The 18,653-nt window shown below is 47.9% G+C and overlaps 5 protein-coding genes and 2 non-coding genes across 8 annotated transcripts; 3 read left to right on the forward strand and 4 right to left on the reverse strand.

Annotated features, from left to right (window-relative positions):
* Positions 1–1,709: 1,709 nt before the first annotated feature.
* On the forward strand, positions 1,710–1,781 carry trnaw-cca (transfer RNA tryptophan (anticodon CCA)). The gene has a single exon. It is a non-coding gene; the product is annotated as a tRNA-Trp (tRNA).
* A 790-nt stretch (positions 1,782–2,571) lies between these two features.
* On the reverse strand, positions 2,572–8,628 carry ncf1 (neutrophil cytosolic factor 1). Of its 2 annotated transcripts, XM_086227257.1 has the most exons (11): positions 8,509–8,628; positions 8,342–8,422; positions 7,957–8,032; positions 5,772–5,937; positions 5,625–5,671; positions 5,043–5,165; positions 4,639–4,746; positions 4,451–4,568; positions 4,060–4,173; positions 3,367–3,542; positions 2,572–3,288 (listed from the first exon to the last, which is right to left on the reverse strand). In XM_086227257.1, exons 1-11 carry the CDS (start codon positions 8,578–8,580, stop codon positions 3,125–3,127), a joined length of 1,245 nt encoding a protein of 414 aa, XP_086083383.1. In that variant the 5' UTR covers positions 8,581–8,628; the 3' UTR covers positions 2,572–3,124. The 2 variants fall into 2 exon arrangements, with proteins under 2 accessions (XP_086083383.1, XP_086083384.1); XM_086227258.1 differs by lacking the exons at positions 8,342–8,422; positions 8,509–8,628 and having other exon boundaries at positions 5,772–6,039; positions 7,957–8,005.
* A 148-nt stretch (positions 8,629–8,776) lies between these two features.
* Positions 8,777–12,593, reverse strand: LOC147248182 (histone H4). Its single transcript, XM_086179241.1, has one exon. The coding sequence runs from the start codon at positions 12,405–12,407 to the stop codon at positions 12,096–12,098; it is 312 nt and encodes a 103-aa protein (XP_086035367.1). The 5' UTR covers positions 12,408–12,593; the 3' UTR covers positions 8,777–12,095.
* Positions 10,854–10,926, forward strand: trnav-cac (transfer RNA valine (anticodon CAC)). Its single transcript has one exon. It is a non-coding gene; the product is annotated as a tRNA-Val (tRNA).
* On the forward strand, positions 11,171–11,648 carry LOC147248184 (histone H2A type 2-B-like). The gene has a single exon (XM_086179240.1). The coding sequence runs from the start codon at positions 11,220–11,222 to the stop codon at positions 11,598–11,600; it is 381 nt and encodes a 126-aa protein (XP_086035366.1). The 5' UTR covers positions 11,171–11,219; the 3' UTR covers positions 11,601–11,648.
* A 385-nt stretch (positions 12,594–12,978) lies between the features above and the next one.
* Positions 12,979–13,450, reverse strand: LOC147248185 (histone H3). Its single transcript, XM_086226098.1, has one exon. The coding sequence runs from the start codon at positions 13,436–13,438 to the stop codon at positions 13,028–13,030; it is 411 nt and encodes a 136-aa protein (XP_086082224.1). The 5' UTR covers positions 13,439–13,450; the 3' UTR covers positions 12,979–13,027.
* A 3,931-nt stretch (positions 13,451–17,381) lies between these two features.
* On the reverse strand, positions 17,382–17,815 carry LOC147248186 (histone H2B 1/2-like). Its single transcript, XM_086226092.1, has one exon. It carries the CDS (start codon positions 17,803–17,805, stop codon positions 17,431–17,433), a length of 375 nt encoding a protein of 124 aa, XP_086082218.1. The 5' UTR covers positions 17,806–17,815; the 3' UTR covers positions 17,382–17,430.
* Positions 17,816–18,653: the final 838 nt, after the last annotated feature.

The raw sequence follows: 18,653 nt of genomic DNA on the forward strand, positions 1-18,653 counted from the left end.
TCCATGAAACAACATCTGTAAGGTTCTTATTGGTGTCGTTGCCCCTGGACTTTGATGGTCCAGGTCACTAAAATTTAACCGTGCAACTCCACCAGTGCACTTGATCAGGCTGGCTACAGGGTGACGACTGGGGCAGCTCAGCTGGATCCGTCTGGACCACAGGAAGTACATACAAGGTTTTGCTGGAAGCATCCAACCCTTTGAACAGAGGGAGCTGCTCATCACCTCCTCACCAGGGAGGAGATCTCTGGATCAAACAGATTCTTCCATGTGATTGTGGTGATTGAATCAGTAAATCAGCTCTGGTGAACAAAAGTTGATGATCTTCCAGGTTCCGTTCATCAAGATCATCTTCACTAATGAACCCTCTGATGATGCTGGAAGCCTAGATGCTACAGTTAGCAGTGCTAAGCTAACGTTAGCCTGTGAGAGAACTACACCAGGGTCACATGACTTCAATGTGTCACCACGACTGATGTTGATGACATTTAATAAATGCATCTGGCTGTTCTGCAGTTAAATAAAAGAGACATTTTCAAAACTCAATTAATTTAAAATCAATAAATAAAGAATTCATTATTTATTGATTTTTTACACTCTTACATTTACAGTGGAGTAATCAATCAAGTGCACCTTGGTATGTCAATAAATTAATTGATCGATTCATTATCCTCTTCATCATGGCAGCTTCATCTCTGTATCTGAGCGCTTCAAACGTGACCTGCTGATTTTATTTTGAAGACATGTATTCGTACCATCCGGGTCTTTCCCGCCTGACTTGTGGACACTCGACAGGTTTCTCTGCAGCAGCTCTCGGCCAAGACTCGCACTGTCGCACTCTGCAGGAGGAGTGAAGATAGAAACACACACATTTGTGAAAGACAATTCTTGGATTCAGTGCAGCAGCACAGGAACATATATATATATATATAAGTATATATGTATATATGTATGTGTATATATATGAACATGATCATTTCATGCATTAATTTATATTTGCATGATCGTAGTAGTTGATATCATCTTCCAGTCTGTTCCTCCACATATTTTCTGCACAAAAAAACGAATGTCTTTTGTTTCCGTCCGTTATTTGTCTGTCCACCCGCACCACAGTCTGATTGTTGATGATGCAATGCTGATTAATTTACATTAGACCTCAGAGTTACACGCTTGTATTAATTGATTCGTGAGCAAACCTGTTTACCGAGACAGAGAATCGAACCCATATTATGACGTAAAGGAGCCCGAGTTTTAACCATGAGTCTAATTCACTCTCCTCTCGGTAGTGAGGCGTTCCTATGTCATTTCAGCCGTGCGCGACTGTAACATGCTAGCTAGCTAGCTAACGCTCAGAGCATTGATCAACATCATTTCCCGGAAAGATGAATGTTATGAGCGGTGTTGTTAGTTCTCAGTTCACTGAGGCATTCTTGTCTATAGACACTCCGTCGAGGTTCTGTAGCGCTCCAGGTCTTCACACGGGTTCCTTGCTTGAGGGTTAGTTGTCGTTAGCTTGCGAGCCGAGCGACCTCCGCCTTCGTGCAGTCAGCAAACTAAAACAATGTATATTTAGTGAGGAGTTCCCTCTGTATGACGTTGGGGTTGATGAGTGTGAAGAGAACAAACACAAAGACAGTCAACTTAATGACCAGCTCATCGGGACGGTGTGGATCCTCTATTTATATTGATTGGTCACTAGTAACTGACCAGACCTCGTGGCGCAACGGTAGCGCGTCTGACTCCAGATCAGAAGGTTGCGTGTTCAAATCACGTCGGGGTCAGCATGTTTTCTTTATGTTGTATGAAGCCTACAGCTAATATGATCACTGCTATCTGTTGCTGTTCATTACTGTCATTATTTTGAATAAAATGTGGAAACAGAAGGAGCTGAGGTCCAGGAATAAAAACAAAGGTTTAAGATAAATGAACCCTATCCTGATAAGGGTGTGTGTGTGTGTGTGTGTTGGGGGGGGGGGGGGGGGGGCAGGCGCCTTCAGGTAAGAGGCGGGGTTCCCCCTGGACAGGTCACCAGTCCATGGCAGGACCAACATATAGAGACAGACAACCATTGGCTCTCCCAGCCACGCCTACGGTCAATTTAGAGTCTGGATTAACCTGGTCCCTCTTGATGTCTTTGGACTGTGGAGGAAGCTGGAGTACCAGAGAGAACCCAGCAGGAACAGGGAGAACATGGAGACTCACCCAGAAAGATCCAGTGCTCCAGCCGGGGCTCCACCCACAACCTTCTTGCTGGGGGCCACAGTGAGGACCACTGCTCCTCAGGGCCACCATTTATTAATAATCAGAATTATCAAATTAATTTAAAAATTGTCAGATTTTCAGCTTCTAAAGAAATACTTCCATCATTTGCTTGGTGTTATTGATCGTTATCTAAATACCTTTTCCCCCAGCAACTTTTAAAGGCCATACAAATAATCCCTGAATTAAGCAACTAATGAGGAGACACATTTTCTAAAACCTCAGAGATTTTGTGTCTCGTCACCGGAGGAAACATTTGATTGCACATCTTGAGAATACTGTGATGAAACATTTACCATGAAAACTACAGGGTTAGGTCTCAATATTCATGTTTTATTACTGTATAAAAGCAAATAAATAAAGACAAACATTCCACAGGCTGCATGCTTGGAAATGGATCACAAACGGCAAGAAAAATTGCAAACAGGAAGTTATTTAATGCTTTGTGGCTTGTAAATGTTTTGAATGAATCAGAATTTTGTTTATGAAAACAAAAAAATAAAAAACCTGATGTGGCAGTTTCCTGCTCTTCCACTTCGCCATGGTAACGCTGCTAAACCACAACTAACAGTCAACATAGTAACCCAGCAACAAGTTCTGGTTGACCCACTGAAGGAGGACGGACTCAAGGTCTTAAAACAGAGGTGACTTCCTGCTGCCAACAGGTGGCCCGATGACTCATTCAACGCCAAGTTTATTAATCATGAATCTAATAGGTTCTTCCTTGGCCCCGCCCTTCCACCAAGTCTGGTGAAAATCAGCCTAATAGTTTCTGACATATTTCTACTGACAGACTAAATGAACGAAGAGACGCAAAGACTTGCTAAACGCTGTTTAGCCTCCCGGGACGTACGGTGACTTCGTGCTAGCTGGCGGGACCGGGGCAGGCGGTGTGCACGCTGACTTTCTTGCAGGTGTTGGCGGTGCACCGCTCCAGGATGAGCTCTGGACTTGGCCGAGGAGGAATGACTGGAACCTCCTTCTTCCTGTCGCTCTCTGAACCGGAGCCGGACTGCTCAGGAATGTTATCTGTTATTTACAGAGATAGAAAGTCAGTCTTTGTCGCTCCAGTAGTGTGAAGCCACGCTGCCTGACACAGGTCATTACCCTGGTTCTTCCTCTCCCTCAGTGGGGACTTTGTGGCGTTCTTGGAGTTCCGGGTCGGCGCAGTCAGACGGCCATCCTTCTGCTGCAGGTAGCGTTGGCTGTTCCGGCGGTAGGCGTCCTGGCTGAGGCGCCGGCGGGCTCGGCTGTGGATGCTCTTGGCGTTTCTGATGGTGGACCTGCAGAATTGGGAAGAGGAAGTGTGACTGGAAGCAGAGCGGATGGTCTGATCAGCAGTGACTCTGTGTTGCTTTTGTTTCCCTTCAGCTCAAGCGTGTCTCCTGGGTGTGACAACATTGTGGGTAAAACAATTAACAATAAAACATATTAGTGCAACATCTGTATTATGAAAAAAAGTGGAGGAACATCATCTTTAAATTTGTTGACTGTCACTTTTTGGGGAGGAAGTTGGAGGGAAGCACAGACTTGATGCAGCAATCACACTTCCTGTTTGTCTGAGGTGGCACAGAGGAACGCCTGAGCCAGTCGCTCGATTTGTTTACATTATAAATGTCTAAGGGTTAAACCACAAGGTTACTTTTTATGTGTACGTCAAATTAAATGTTGACGAGGTTTTGGCAGCTGATATTTGCACTTCAGTGATTGTTTTGAAAGTCAATTCAACTGAATGTGTTAGAACAACTTTAGTTACTCTGGAGAAGCCGCCTGTCACCAAGGAGGAGGTCTCCAACATACCTGCGAGGGGGTGGCTTCTGTCCCTGCAGCTTCAATGGCTTCACCTCCTGCTTTGCTCCTTTGTCAGCAGCCCGCAGGAACATGGATGGGAAATGTCCCGTCTCCTCTCCTTTCCTGCAAAACCAACATCCAAACAAAAATGAGATAACGAACCACAGAGCTCTTGGAGAGCAAATCCTGCGCCAAAGCAAACTCAGTGTAAAAAAAACAACCATCTTTCACCGCGTTCATACATCCTCCTGCAACGGTTCCAGGTCCTTCACTGGCCCAGGCTCAATAAAAAAGTAGAATAATGACATGTAAACTTTACATTTCCAACCCTGATAACATGTTGTTCCTCAGCCCTGCCATGCTAACTTCCTGTTGGACTACAAAGCCACCTTATACCCACCTGACGACCCACCAGCCATCCAGCAGCTTGTGAATGACCTCAATGGTTTCTCCCTGATCCAGAGAGATCTCGTCCTCCTGCTCCGCTGCGTAGGCTTGGATGGTGACGTACACCTCTCCTGAGGGGACACAAGGCCGTTAGAAAACCTTCCTGGAACAAATGCATTTAAAAAAGGTCAAACAGCTTGCCTTCATAGTTTGGTTCATCCTCCTCGGTCTCCTCTGGCCCGTCCAGAGGCTCCAGGTAGCTGGCAGGAACCCACCCATGTTTGGACTCACACTGGCAGAACCACCATCCTAAACATGAGAGCAGAACAAGAGCTCCAACTGGCAGTCACAACCAGAAGCAAATAAAACTACAGAACACGGCCTGTAATGGACTCGAGGCACAAGCAGCTCCACCCTCTCACCCAAATATGGTCACTTCCAGCTCCAAAACTCCAAGATGGTGATGGTCAAAATCCACAACAACAGTTAACAGTTAGTGTTATCACAACGGCTGCATGTCCTTCGCTCACTGGGTGGGGGTTTGTGTCTTCAAAGATTTTAACTGTTTGTGTTTTTGAGCAAATTTTGGATTCAACTATTCTCACCGTTCTGGTTTTTCTCCACAATTTCCACCAGGTCGCCGGAGCGCAGATTGAGCTCATGTTTGGACGTCTTGACGAAGTCTGCGATCACTCTGTAGGAGTCCAGTATGATGGGCCCAGAAATCTCTGAGGAGTGAAACAAGCCGTCGTTAACCAGGAGCTCTGCTTCCACTTCAGAACCTTGTTTTCAAAAAGTAGGATTGCAAATAAAAAAAGAAGCAAATACGGCATTTATGAGATGTTTGTGATCACTTACTTTTGTTTGCTGTTCAGTTCACTCCAAAAACAAACAAACAAACAAACAAACCCTGCAAACACTGGGCTTTCACCTGCAGTGGAACCAGGAATCAACCCACAGGGCTGCAGCTCGGTGCTGGGATTTTTGTCATTCACTCTGATTTCTGCTGTCTTTGTTAAACAAATGTGGTGACACACAGTGGAAGGTCAGCTCCTTTAGTTGTTGATTCTGTCAAAACCCTGACATGTTCAAGGACTAAGCACCGAGTAAAATTCCCTGCCCAGACGCTGTCCGTAACATCCTGACTAACGAGCTTTCCTGCTCACTAAAACGGGAATACGACTCACCAGATGCGTTGCCTCTGGACACCACGATCGTTTCACTTTTCTTGTGTCTGGAAGGGAAATGATCCTGCTGCTTATAGGAGCTCCACGGGCAACATGCAGTATTCTACTGATCACGCGTGAAGGAGGAAGCGTGACACGAATACTGACGTGTTGGGAGCAGGTGGGTTTTCATCCTCCAGCCGAACCTGGAAAAAGTTGATGAGGAGTCTGCAGCGGGAGATGTGCGGTGGCAGGCTGACGATGGAGTGGCAGTAGTGGGCCAAGGTGTTCTGCCTGGATTCTCGGGACCTCTGGCTGTCCAACCACCGGGGCGCTGGGGACACGAGAAGACTCGTCACACAACCGGCCGGCGACTTGTGGATGTTTCGCTGGCCGTGCCAGGATGTACCGCTGCATTGCATTGTGGGAATTTATCCTATAATCATCAGAACAAACCAAGCTTCTTTCAAATGTCGAACAACAGTGAGGTCGAGGGACTCGCTTTTAACTGACAAACTGCAGCAACAAAATCGGGGCGAGCAGCAGCTGGTCTGCACCAGACTGACGGACCACATCGGTCCTGATCAGGCCCCTGAGATCAGACCTGAAGCAATGAATCACTCAGGCTCGTGAAACTTTTAGCAAATGTGTTTAACATTATTTTAACTGCACCAACGAACACGTTCAGATAAAGGCCACAATAAAAGAAAAGAAGAGACTGGACTTGGAGTTCCAAGCACCAGTGTAGCAGCACATAACCAGTAAGTAGACACGCCCCCCCCCCCCCCCCGCACTAGTTAGCTTAGCACAATGAATGACAGTGGGTGGGAAGTGTTAGCAAATGTTGTCTTCAGCGTAGCAGAGCATCTTCTCACCATGACACTAATATGCAGGGGGGAGCTCAGGACTTCGTCCTATAATGACTATTTGACTTTAAATGACAGGAAATGTCCTCAGCTGTGTTCAATAAAGGTTCTCCTCACAGGAGAAATGCGTGCGTTCTCTGAACATCTGGAACGTCCTAGAACAGCTGGAGGAAGCATTTTCTGAGGACACCTGGTTGTGTGTAAAGAAGGAAAGTGGCATCGAATGTTCCACTGATGAGTTCTGCGTTGGGAGGCAGACTAAAAAGTGGATCATAAAATGAGCAACATTTTGACACAAATTTACAAATACAAGACAAAAAGATCACAATTTTGGAACGCGACCAATGTTCTGCTGTGTCATCGTAACCTTCCTCTGGTGTTGGGGTTGGCACAACCTGTTTTAAGGTTTTAAAGGCATAAAAGTAGTACAAAAATGTGTTTAGGCCAGGAACCAGATGGATCCTTCAAGGCCTAGAAGAGCTCATCTCATGGGCCAGGATGAGCTTCAAGCCCAGCAAGTCATAGATCCTTGGTCCTGAGAGAGGGATGCGCTGTGACAAGTTCCGCTTCACACTTGCAGGCATCAACAGCCCAAGCGGCATGGAGCAGCCAGCGAAGAGCCTGGGACAGAAGCTTGGCTCCAGCCTCAAAGACTCCAATTCCATCAAAGACCTTGAAGAGTGGCTCACAAAGGCAGACAAATCAGGTATGCCTGGGAGGTTCTGACCCCGGGTCGACCACCATGCCGTCCTGCCTGGGACCCTGTGGCTACTGCTGATATATGAGGTCCCAATAACAACAGTAGAGTGGATGGAGAGGAGGGCGAGCAGCCACCCGGGCTTCCCCGTCCTCAGCAGTGCAGCAAAGGAGCAACACCTTGCAACTCCCATTTAGAAAAGAGGAGTTCATGGTGTCGCGACAAGGGAGGCGCTCCAATACAGAAACTCAAGGGACCCCAAAGAGTCAGCGGCAGGCAGGAAGTGGAAAATTTTATATATATATATAGATAGATAGATAGATATATAGATATACATATAGATATACATATAGATATATATGTATATATATAGATTTTTTTTTAACACCAATCTTTTCATGGATAAGGAAGCCTTACAAGGTCAACAAGAGCCAAGAAACAAACAGGATGATAAATAATTTAGGATCTTTATGGCTGATTTAAGACCGACCCGCTGCCAAAAACAGAGGAAGTTAAAGGAGTTTACTAGGAACTTTCTTTGGAATTTTTTGGTTTGTTACATTTTCACAAAGACATTGAGTGAAAAGTGTCAGTGCCTGAAGTTTGAGTACGTTTCCGCGCTGTGGTTTCAATTGTATTTTGGTTGTTTCAATAAACAGAAAAAGAGGAATAGGAGGTGAGTTTTGACACACAGGGGCTTCCTGCAACGATGCTGCAACATGTGGACGTTTGAGCCTCATCTGCTTCTGAGCAGCACCCATCAGAGTTAGAACAAGGGTCCACGCCTTACCTGGCAACGACGGGATGATACGGTCCTTCTTCTCTATTTGACCAGATTCGATAGGAAACATCTCCTTGAGGGATTTCTGAGAGAAAACAGTGATACAGTGAATCTGGATTTGTTTCTTACATGTCATGATTGTATTATTCTGATACATCAAGCACGTGTCAAGCGTCTCCTGTTTATGTTTGACAGGATGTTCTCTTCTTACTCTCGTGATCTGCATTTAGAGAAGATTTCCCTGCTCTCACATTATTTCAAATCAGGGTAAATGTTGTTTCAATTGCTCCACCATGACTTCCTTTGGCAATGAGGAGGAAGACGCCAGAAACCGTCTTTCAACCAGGAATCAGACACGATCCCTCTGACGTGAACCTGCTGTGGTGGAACTTACATGGAACGTGTGGATTTCAGGATACGTGCGGTAGATCAGCTTCTCTGAGAGGTCGCTCCACTTCACCATCAGCATGTACACCTACAAAACAGGAACTTGGTCTTCAATGCAGTGAGAAGTATGTTAAGAAGAATTTGCATTTGTGAAATAAAAGTTTGGAGCCTTACGTAGTGCTGGCTGGGGAAGAAGCGTTTCTCGAGGCCCAGCAGCTCCACGTGCCTGATGTAGAGGCCCTCCATGCTGAGAGGCGGCAGACGGAGTCCAGCGCAGCAGGTGTGAGGCTCAGATGATATACGGCGCCCGCGTCATCAGGAGTTAGTTCCTCTTGTCACATTTGAAAGTTGAGCAACTTCATCTCAAAGACAATGAAACTTCCACATTTGCTTAGCACACGTAATATCAGCAGATACAAGGATGTAATGATCACAACGTTCAAGGATTTCGTACAGAACATCATTTTTATTTTTTTATTTTTGTTACTTTCATTTGCCCCGGCTAAAAGTGGAAAAAAAAAGTAAAAGCAAGGTTATGTAAAGAACAATAAAACAGTGAAAGCAGTTTTGTTTGTCATGTGGGACGTGACAAACCCTCGCAGTGAGTGAGCAGCAGCCAGGGAGTCTGAGGGGTTTTGGAAAGGGTTCCACTTGTTGGCTGCAGCAAACCACAGGAGCTTCATCCAGAGACGGACCTTTGATCGAGGGGAGAGAGGCGTTGTACCGAGTATGGTTTTGTAAATGAGCTGAAGCTGGTGTGGAGTGATGTCCAGTCTACTAGGGTATACAGGCACCAGTGGCAAACTGGTGTGGAGTGAGTTTGCTGTGGGACGATTGAGAAGCCGTCCTGTAGACGGCGTCACCAGGATGGTCGTTTTAACAAGTGTGTGTTTGGCTGAACAGGGGAAGGAGGCCTTGTTCTGGTATAAGAAGCTCAGCCGAGCTTTGACTTTTGACAGCAGGTCAAAGGTTGCGGTCACTGAAATCACCAGAAATCTCTGCAGTTCCTGAACGTTCTCTCGTCCTCAACCCTGCCAGAACGTAGCGAATGCTGCCCCAGTATTCCACCCACTAAAATCCCCACAATTCAAAGATAACAAAAACTCAATGCCCTTTATGCTGGTGGAGATGTTGTCAGACATTCTGGAAACAATTTCTGGAACAATTCAGGAACTTTGTCCTCTCCACAAGTCCACAGGGGAACGTTCCCTAACTTATAGAGAATCATAAAGGAACATTTACGCTTCAGTAGTTCTCGCAGTGACGTTGCAGTGTGGCTGAGCGACGGCTTCGGGCACCATGGAGTAGAAGAGGGTTCCTCTAATCTTTCCTTAACCTGTCCTTGATCTTGTGACATCTATGGTGATGTGTCTGTTTGCTATCAGCTCACTGGTTGTAGTACTGGTAGAAGTACTTCTGACCTCAAATGAAGTAAACAGTCACAGTGGTGAGAAATAATGCGCCAAGTTCCCCTTCAAACTCTTTCTCAAGTGTCCCTGTTGATTTCATCCTTCTTTTACACACACTCACTCTCACAAAACGCATCAAACCATGGTTCACGGGAGTGTGTGTGTGTGTGTGTGTGTGTGTGTGTGCAATATGGGTTTCATAGGGGGTTTCGGCTGCATTTGTGATTTACAAAATTTTTGCAACAGCAAAGAGGAACAAAAACACCGCAAAAGAAACACAAATTAAGCCGAGAGGGGAAACTCCTTTCATATGGAAGTGTTTAGTTTTCTTCTTTTCTTCTTTTTAAAAGAAACCTGAATGAGAAATTACCATTTTTTTTCTATTTATCAGAAGGATAAACATTCCAGAAAACAAAACAAAACTTTTTTTGTTTTGTTTTGGGGGGCAGGTTGTACCAAAATCATTGCAGGTATGAAGTATCGATGCTGTCAGTCCAACAGGAAGTGACCGTGTCGGGGACGAGGTGTGTTTGTAGTCCAATAAACCTGAGAAAGCACTTGGCAACAGCAGTGACAATAAACTGCCTTTTATCAGAAATTAGTCATGTCAACCACCCGCCTGGTCAGGTGACAGTAACCCCACACACCAATGTTTTTATGACTCATTCCTGCTCAGTCTGACAGAGGAGGTGAGTTTGCAGATCTCGTGATATTAACAAAGATCCAGTCACTGATCAACCCTGATGAGACATCTTGAGTAACAGAGGGGTCCATCAGTGTCCACTCCTGTGACAAACCACCTTCCTGCAAGGACAAATACTGATTATTTTCCTGTGTGTCTGTGGAGTTTTACTCTGGTGTTTTTTTTTTCTTCTGTTTCCTACTGCATTTTTTTTTTTTGCACAAGAGCATCCAGTTTGTACCAAAAATTTGAAGAACTGCTGATTTTATAGTTCTGGTCTCTTGATTTGGCGGTGAAACGCAACAACACTAGAAGAGGTTGTGCTGCCTGTCAGCAGGATCTCACATTAAATTGATGACTTTGAGTAAACGTCATGTTTATGTGTTTAATGTAGTTATAAAAAAGCCAGGGCCTTCACTTATGGTATAGTTTCCGTAGTGTAGTGGTTATCACGTTCGCCTCACACGCGAAAGGTCCCCGGTTCGAAACCGGGCGGAAACACTTTACTCCGGTCGTCATTTTAATTTTGGTGTTCAAATAACTTATCCGAATAGTTGTATCTGTAACATACAGACGGAAATTTCTCTGTTTTGCCGCGTAAAGGGTCGTTCCTAACGCGTTAACTCCTCTGTAGTGCGCATGCTCGCATCCATCTGTCCAATCCCGTCACAGCAACAGCGCACTCGTGTTTGCATACGAGTCTATAAATGCGCCGCTGAGGGCAGGGAAGGGTCGCGTCATCGCGTCAATACTGAGACTTTGGTTTACTCTCTCAAACCCGCGAGTAACCGATCATGTCAGGTAGAGGTAAAGGAGGTAAAGCTCGCGCCAAGTCCAAGACCCGCTCCTCCCGGGCCGGGCTCCAGTTCCCGGTGGGGCGCGTGCACAGGTTGCTGAGAAAGGGTACCTACGCGGAGCGCGTGGGCGCCGGTGCCCCCGTCTACCTGGCGGCGGTGCTGGAGTACCTGACCGCTGAGATCCTGGAGTTGGCCGGGAACGCTGCCCGCGACAACAAGAAGACCAGGATCATCCCCCGCCACCTGCAGCTGGCGGTCCGCAACGACGAGGAGCTCAACAAGCTGCTGGGCGGCGTCACCATCGCCCAGGGCGGCGTGCTGCCCAACATCCAGGCGGTGCTGCTGCCCAAGAAGACCGAGAAGCCCGGCAAGAAGTGAACCAGCACCACCTTCAAACCCGCAACAACGGCTCTTTTCAGAGCCACTCACGTCCCGTTAGAGAGCAACAATAATTTGTGTCATTGAGTGTTGATATTAGGATAGAGGAAGAGTAAATAAGGAGTAATTCCAGGACACAGAAGTTTAAATACAAGAAGCCTCGGGTTCCCACACCACGTGACCTTGTGATCTTTTAGAGCCACGACAACCGTGTCATGCACTCACGACATTTTTTTTTTTTATCCCAAGTCTACCGATTTGTTTGCAGTGGAACCCGAGGTTTGGGGTGTATCAACTGCGCTCTGATATGCAGGTGGGGGTCAGGCTCCAGTTACATTAAAGGGTTACTGTGCAGGAGTTTTCCCAGGAGCTCTGCCTTGTTAGTGGAAATGCAGAGACAAAAGCCATCTTGATACCCTGCAAGACGCGGATGTTGCTGAGTAGATCAGGTGGGTGGCTCTTAAAAGAGCCGTTGTGTTGAGCAGCAGGACGAGTTTATCCGCCGAAGCCGTACAGGGTGCGGCCCTGCCTCTTCAGGGCGTACACGACGTCCATGGCGGTGACGGTCTTCCTCTTTGCGTGCTCAGTGTAGGTGACGGCGTCACGGATGACGTTCTCCAGGAACACTTTCAATACTCCGCGAGTCTCCTCGTAAATGAGACCGGAGATTCGCTTGACTCCGCCACGGCGAGCCAGGCGGCGGATGGCGGGCTTGGTGATGCCCTGGATGTTATCACGGAGGACCTTCCGGTGACGCTTGGCGCCTCCTTTGCCGAGTCCCTTGCCTCCCTTTCCTCTTCCACTCATGATCGCTCTGTGTTCCAGTCACAGCAGACTGAGTCAAGCCGGTCACCACCGGTATTTGTAAAGAGTCTGCGGACGCTGTAGAGGACGTCTACATGTCCCATGTGACGTCATGGGAGGGGCTTCGACAAGCAGCGTCAGTTTGAACCGCCTTTGAGTTTTAGTTTTTAAATCAGCGAGTGCATAATATTAACACGATATTAATGTACTTATCAGTGCGACTAACTTGGTAGTTAGTAACTCGTCAACTGCTGATGACCCCGCTGGTATCCAGTGACTGAAGCAGGGCGGGCAGTGGGCTGCTCCACCAGTAGAATATAAAATACATGCAGTCGTAATTGTGGCACGACAAACAGATGAAGGCGCACACGAACACCAAAGCTGCGCGTTAATGCAACGCGTAGAGTTCAGGTGCCGTCGATGCGACCGCCAGTGGCTGAGATCATTTTTTTAATTTGAGTAAGTCACGTGTTTTTAACATTAGCAAGTTTAATTTATATACAAAAAAAAATCTCCACAGGGACATGTTGGGATTTGATTTGCACCTTAAACGGACTAGCTTCTTCAGCGGAGGTTTATTGGCTCTTAAAAGAGCCGTTGTGTTGGCAGCAGCAGCGAGCGGTCTAAGCGCGCTCCCCGCGGATGCGGCGGGCCAGCTGGATGTCTTTGGGCATGATGGTGACCCTCTTGGCGTGGATGGCGCACAGGTTGGTGTCCTCGAACAGACCCACCAGGTAGGCCTCGCTGGCCTCCTGCAGCGCCATGACGGCCGAGCTCTGGAAGCGCAGGTCGGTCTTGAAGTCCTGAGCGATCTCCCTCACCAGGCGCTGGAAGGGCAGCTTGCGGATCAGCAGCTCGGTGGACTTCTGGTAACGCCGGATCTCCCTGAGAGCCACGGTACCGGGCCGGTAACGGTGAGGCTTCTTCACCCCGCCGGTGGCCGGGGCGCTCTTGCGGGCAGCCTTGGTGGCGAGCTGCTTCCTGGGGGCTTTGCCTCCGGTGGACTTACGGGCGGTCTGCTTGGTTCTGGCCATCGCTGTGCGTCTGTGTGCGAGACTGGAAGTAACACGGAAGATTGAGACACGCTGGTCTTAAACAGTTGGCGCGTCGACGTCACTTCCGACTGATGATTGACGGAGTTTAGTACCGCCCCTGTAAGCGCAATTCACACATTGATGGCGCCACGCTACATTTGAATAATTCAAATGTGACAAAAGTTTAAAGGTATAAAACCGCTTATGAGAGTTCTGCAGCTCAGTGCTACAAATACAAGAGGAAAAGAGTGTCAAAACAAAAACATGTCCGTTAAGAGGGAGTGATTGTTCGAATCATACAAACATTTTCTACATCCCACAATGGGGAAATTTAAGTTGTCAGGAGAATTTACAGAGAGAAGTAAGGATAATATAAATGACCAAGACCTGAAATTAGAAACAAACATTCTATCAGCCAGCCATCCATTTTCTAACGCCTATCCTGTTAAGGGGGGGCTGTTTTGAGGCAATTTAAAAAAATATTTACATGAAGTTTGAAAAAATATTTTATTGCACATTACTGACTACAGCCAGGGGGACACCCTCACACTCTCTGTGGCTTTCCTCACCTTTGTCCTCCCGGTGTGTGTGTGTGTGTGTGGGGGGGGGGGGGGGCGTGTCTGAGGGGACGAGTTCAGGTTTGGTGCTCTGTGACCTCCGCCTGCAGGTACAGTTGGAGCTCTGTGCAGGGAGCCTGGCAAGAGAACAGAATCCAACCTGTTGAACTGTTTTAACTGGTTTGCCCAGTCCTGATCCCCGCGGTGTCCTGCCGTCCCCCACCTTTGCTGTGGCCTGAGATGAGATCCAGGCCTCTCTGCACCTCCCTGGCATTTTTCTCCTCCGAGTGAACTCCAGTATCTCCTCTGCTTCCTGCTGTACTGGGATATGACGATGTCAGTCCTGCACAGAACTGGTGGGCGGATCGATACCAGTACAAATGCTGGTATCGATCCGAATGATGACACTGACTAAGAACCGTGTACCAACCATACAAGTGTGAAATGTGTTGCAACCAAAACACGAGCGGTAACACAAAGCATGATAAATAAATTGGATTAAAACAAACCAAATGCTCGGGATGCTGCTCCCACGTGAGGAATCCCAGGACCCTGCTGTTGTGACCGTGACAGAAACACTGATGGTGTGTTTGTGACTCACCAACTCTAAATATTTTTGAAGTATCAGGGACCCTGGGATTTCTGAGGATCTCCACTGCTCAGCCTGGTTCTTGGGGGCTTTGCTGGCTTCTTCGAGCTCTTCGTGGTCTCCTTTGCGTCCTCAGGGACTTCCTAGCGGCTGCTGTGGGTTTGAGCTTTTTAACGGCGGTCGGGTTCTTCGCTGTCGCCGTGGTTCTTAACTTTCCTTCTTGTTGACCTTGAAGGACCTGAATTGCCCGGTCCCCCTGGTCTAGACCAAAGTACGGTGGCCCTGAAGTGCAAAACACAAACTCAGGGGAAAAAAAACAACGCAACTGAAATTGAGAAAACCATAAATGTAAAAAATGAAAACGGAACTGGAATCAATAACATTAAACACAAATGTGAAGAAGATCACGGCTGCAAGACAGAGAACACAACCACAGGAACTCCTGGGTGGGGGGGGGGGTACTGTCCTTTAACATCTGCAGGACCCTGCTGAGGGGTTCTATGAGTCCGTGGTGCCATCCTGTTTGCTGTTGGGTGCTGGGGCAGCAGACTGAAGGTAGCAGATGCCAACAGACTTAAACTCATCCAGAAGGCCGGTGACATTGTAGGGGCAGAGCTGGACTCTGACGGTGGTGACAGAGAGGAGGATGTTGTCTGGACTCCATACAGTCTTGGACAGCATCCACCACCCCTCCACAAAGTCCTGGTGAAACACAGCACATTCAGTGCTGGACTGATCCCACCTAAATGCATCATATATAAAAATATAGCTTAGCTTATTCCTACTCCTACACTTTCTTATTCTTATTTCTTAAAGTCTGCACTTTCTAATTATTGTAATTTGTAACTTTATAGTACTTTGAGAGCTTAATAACAACAAAATTTCCCCCCAGGATTAATAAAGTGTTCTGATTCTGATACTGGAGGTCACTGCCCGTCTCTTCAGCCTGGGGTCAAAGCATGAGAGCCATCAGCGACTCGGTGCTCAGAGTAAACTTCATTTTCTATGTTGGGCATAATTATGATGTCATACCTGACAGGCTGTCAATGGAACGAATCATAAATGATTCCTGTGGGTGGAATGAAGCGATGGAACTCTGCTGCCTTAGCAGAGAGGAGAGCAATCATACATTGTGTGTGTGTGCGCGTAGCCTCCAGCAAAAATTTGGCCTTGGCATTTCCGTCAAATCTTTCCGGTGGTTGGAGCAATTTCTGATCTCCACCTTGACACCTTCTTGTGGGCAAAGAGTGAAACAGAACATCTGGTGCATCTGGCCAAAGAGAGACTGACGTCACCCAGTCAAAGTCAACTCCTGCCACTGCAGGGCTCCTCCTTTTCCTGAAGAGTTATGATTGTGTTTTCAATTTGTGTTTTGCACTTCAGGGCCATCAAACTCCAGATGGCGAGCTTCATGAGGGACTTTTACTTCACAGTGTAGCCGCCCTGCAGCTCCCACCCCCCCCCAGGCTAACGCGTCCTTTGCAGCGACAGCACCATTTTAAAGTCGTGTTGATAAATTTACACGGGACATATACAATCTGGTCTGTGCTTCACTGCCTTGTTTCCTGCACTCTAGTGAAAGCAAATACAAGAAGACACGGTGAAGGGTCACAACAGGGAATGGCAGGAGTGGAGCTCATGGCTAGCATCACTTCCTCAAGCTGATCAGGTAAGAACAGAGTCCACAGAAGAATCGCTGCAGTCGCTTAACGTCGCGGGAGTCAGGTCGACAACAGGAGCAAGGTTGTGAGACAGAGGTTGTCTTCACACAAAAAGTATACAACGGTCGACAATGGTGCTGGCACGCAGTCAGAGATGAATCTGCATAAGATGACGACTTGCTGAAAAATTCCTAGTCACTAAACGCAAAAGTGTGTTTTTCTACAAAGGTCAGCAGGGTCAGAACATGGAGGAGCTCTTAGAGTGAGCCATCGTCGTTTCCGTGTACACGAGGTTGTTGTGTTCTGTTAAGTTTCACCGTCACACTGCAGGTTAGTTGTTCCTCCTGACCCCAGGGGCTGTGTGGTCACCAGCGATGGAGGCACCACTGTGGGAGTCACTGAACAAAAGCATTTGATATCCAAGTTTCCCAGCAAACAAAAACACGAACCATCTTTAGAAAAAACGTTAGAAAAACAGACTGAAGTTTAAACATGGAAAAAAAAAAAGACTGTCCTGGATCAACGGTGTGGGGCTTCGAAAGTCAGCATCAACACTTTAATCTACGATGAAGTAAAGCAACCCGGATGTGATTGACAGCGTAACCGGTGACCTCACCACCGCCATCGGGCAGAAGTTGAATCCACGTGTTGTGTCCACCCAGCAGGCACTTGGGGGGGGGGGAGACGGTCCCGCCGCACCATCGGTTACACGTCTCTTATACGGACAAGTCGCACCGTCATTGCTGTTCTAAAGTTAACTTCTGCTTCAGGGCTTCGTGCTCCCCGGCACATTCCAGGATGCTAGAGGCAGTGTTTGCGGTCGAGTGTTGGCTCCCACCCCGCAGGTTCCTTTCGCTTCAGAGACCACGGCTCCGACTGGTGCGCGCTTCTCGAGGCCGCGGCGGAGCTCTCGGCTTAAAGGGTCGAGTGTTGGCATCACCGCGCCGTGACGCAGTGAGACAACTGGCTCGGCCTGATGTTACGGTACCGCGAATTCGCCTGCCATCATACACGGTCACGTGTCAGACTCACCGTGTTTTAAGATCCTCACCTGGATGTTAAGAGGAGCTGGCACCCCTACCGCTCCCCACGGTTTGGTAAACTACTGGATTCAAGAGCGCTCTCTGGATGAGGTGGGTGGCTCTTAAAAGAGCCGTTGGTTTGAGGGCTTGACGGCGAGGACGCTCACTTGGAGCTGGTGTACTTGGTGACGGCCTTGGTCCCTTCGGACACGGCGTGCTTGGCCAGCTCGCCGGGCAGCAGGAGCCTGACGGCGGTCTGGATCTCCCTGGAGGTGATGGTGGAGCGTTTGTTGTAGTGAGCCAGGCGGGACGCCTCGGAGGCGATGCGCTCGAAGATGTCGTTGACGAAGGAGTTCATGATGCTCATGGCCTTGGAGGAGATGCCGGTGTCGGGGTGCACCTGCTTCAGGACCTTGTACACGTAGATGGCGTAGCTCTCCTTCCTGGTCTTTCTCTTCTTCTTGCCTCCCTTACCAGCAGTTTTGGTGACTGCTTTTTTGGAGCCCTTCTTAGGCGCAGACTTCGCTGGTTCGGGCATTTCGGTCTCGTCAGTGACTGACAGAATGAACCAGAGGCCGCCAGCCAGACTTCTTATAGAGGCCTCATGCAAACACAACTGTGTCGCCCCCCTCCTCTGATTGGCTGAGCTGCCCACCGAGTACCGGGGGGGGCCTCATTTTAGAGGCGCGAGTTGCCATGGAAACGAAAGAAGACGGCGGTCAGTTCGAGCAAACAAAAAGATGTCACTATTTGGGTTGATAGTGTGGATATTTTGTGACATGAGAGGGAACATTCACAGTTCACACCACTGGAAAACCCCATTAAAGTGATAATTGTGTTATTTTTGTGGAGTTCTCAATCAAATTCCGATGCCCCCCTCAATCTGGAGAGCAGAAAAAAAAATCCTAGTGGACTACAGCCCGTTTCCATCTGCAGACTCTCCAGGTCTTCAATGGTGAACTTCTTTGGCACTGAGTTCTTGAGATCAGTGGAGACGGCCGGGTTACTGAGACTGAAACTTGTCTCCTACCGCGGGGTGTCACTTCTCTGCACGGTGGATGTTCACAGCCGTGTGACCCAGACTCCCAGGCCGCTTCCTGTTGGGGGATGGTGGTTCCAGTCCAACATACATGGCCTCTTTAACTCCTCTTTCAAACCATCCGCCTCCTCTGGCTAAGATGTGCACCTCGCAGACTCCTTCTGTCCACTGGGCCGTGGTCTACTAACAGCCGAAGGAGACGGGACAGTCTTTGAGGACAGCGGTTCTGCGTGTTAGGCCATGGCAGTGTGTTGAGTTATTAGATCATGTTCAAGTATGTAAACTACATCAAAATGTCTGTTGCACACACGTTTATTCATTCAGTTTATTCGTTTTAGTTTTTTTAT

Source organism: Aulostomus chinensis, chromosome 15, assembly GCF_037954235.1.
Source record: "Aulostomus chinensis isolate RoL2024-O1b breed Wild chromosome 15, RoL_Achi_v1.0, whole genome shotgun sequence".
Classification (NCBI taxonomy): domain Eukaryota; kingdom Metazoa; phylum Chordata; class Actinopteri; order Syngnathiformes; family Aulostomidae; genus Aulostomus; species Aulostomus chinensis.

What these genes read in the sequence shown, in the direction of transcription:
- ncf1 (XM_086227257.1), bottom strand. Translation starts at nt 8,580, where the DNA reads ATGGAGGGCCTCTACATCAGGCACGTGGAGCTGCTGGGCCTCGAGAAA. An exon ending in TGTGGAGAAAAACCAGAACG is followed by an intron (nt 4,747 to 5,042) that starts GTGAGAATAGTT and finishes TCTCATGTTTAG; the next exon opens with GATGGTGGTTCTGCCAGTGT. An exon ending in GGATGAACCAAACTATGAAG is followed by an intron (nt 4,569 to 4,638) that starts GCAAGCTGTTTG and finishes GTGTCCCCTCAG; the next exon opens with GAGAGGTGTACGTCACCATC.
- LOC147248184 (XM_086179240.1), top strand. Translation starts at nt 11,220, where the DNA reads ATGTCAGGTAGAGGTAAAGGAGGTAAAGCTCGCGCCAAGTCCAAGACC.
- LOC147248182 (XM_086179241.1), bottom strand. Translation starts at nt 12,407, where the DNA reads ATGAGTGGAAGAGGAAAGGGAGGCAAGGGACTCGGCAAAGGAGGCGCC.
- LOC147248185 (XM_086226098.1), bottom strand. Translation starts at nt 13,438, where the DNA reads ATGGCCAGAACCAAGCAGACCGCCCGTAAGTCCACCGGAGGCAAAGCC.
- LOC147248186 (XM_086226092.1), bottom strand. Translation starts at nt 17,805, where the DNA reads ATGCCCGAACCAGCGAAGTCTGCGCCTAAGAAGGGCTCCAAAAAAGCA.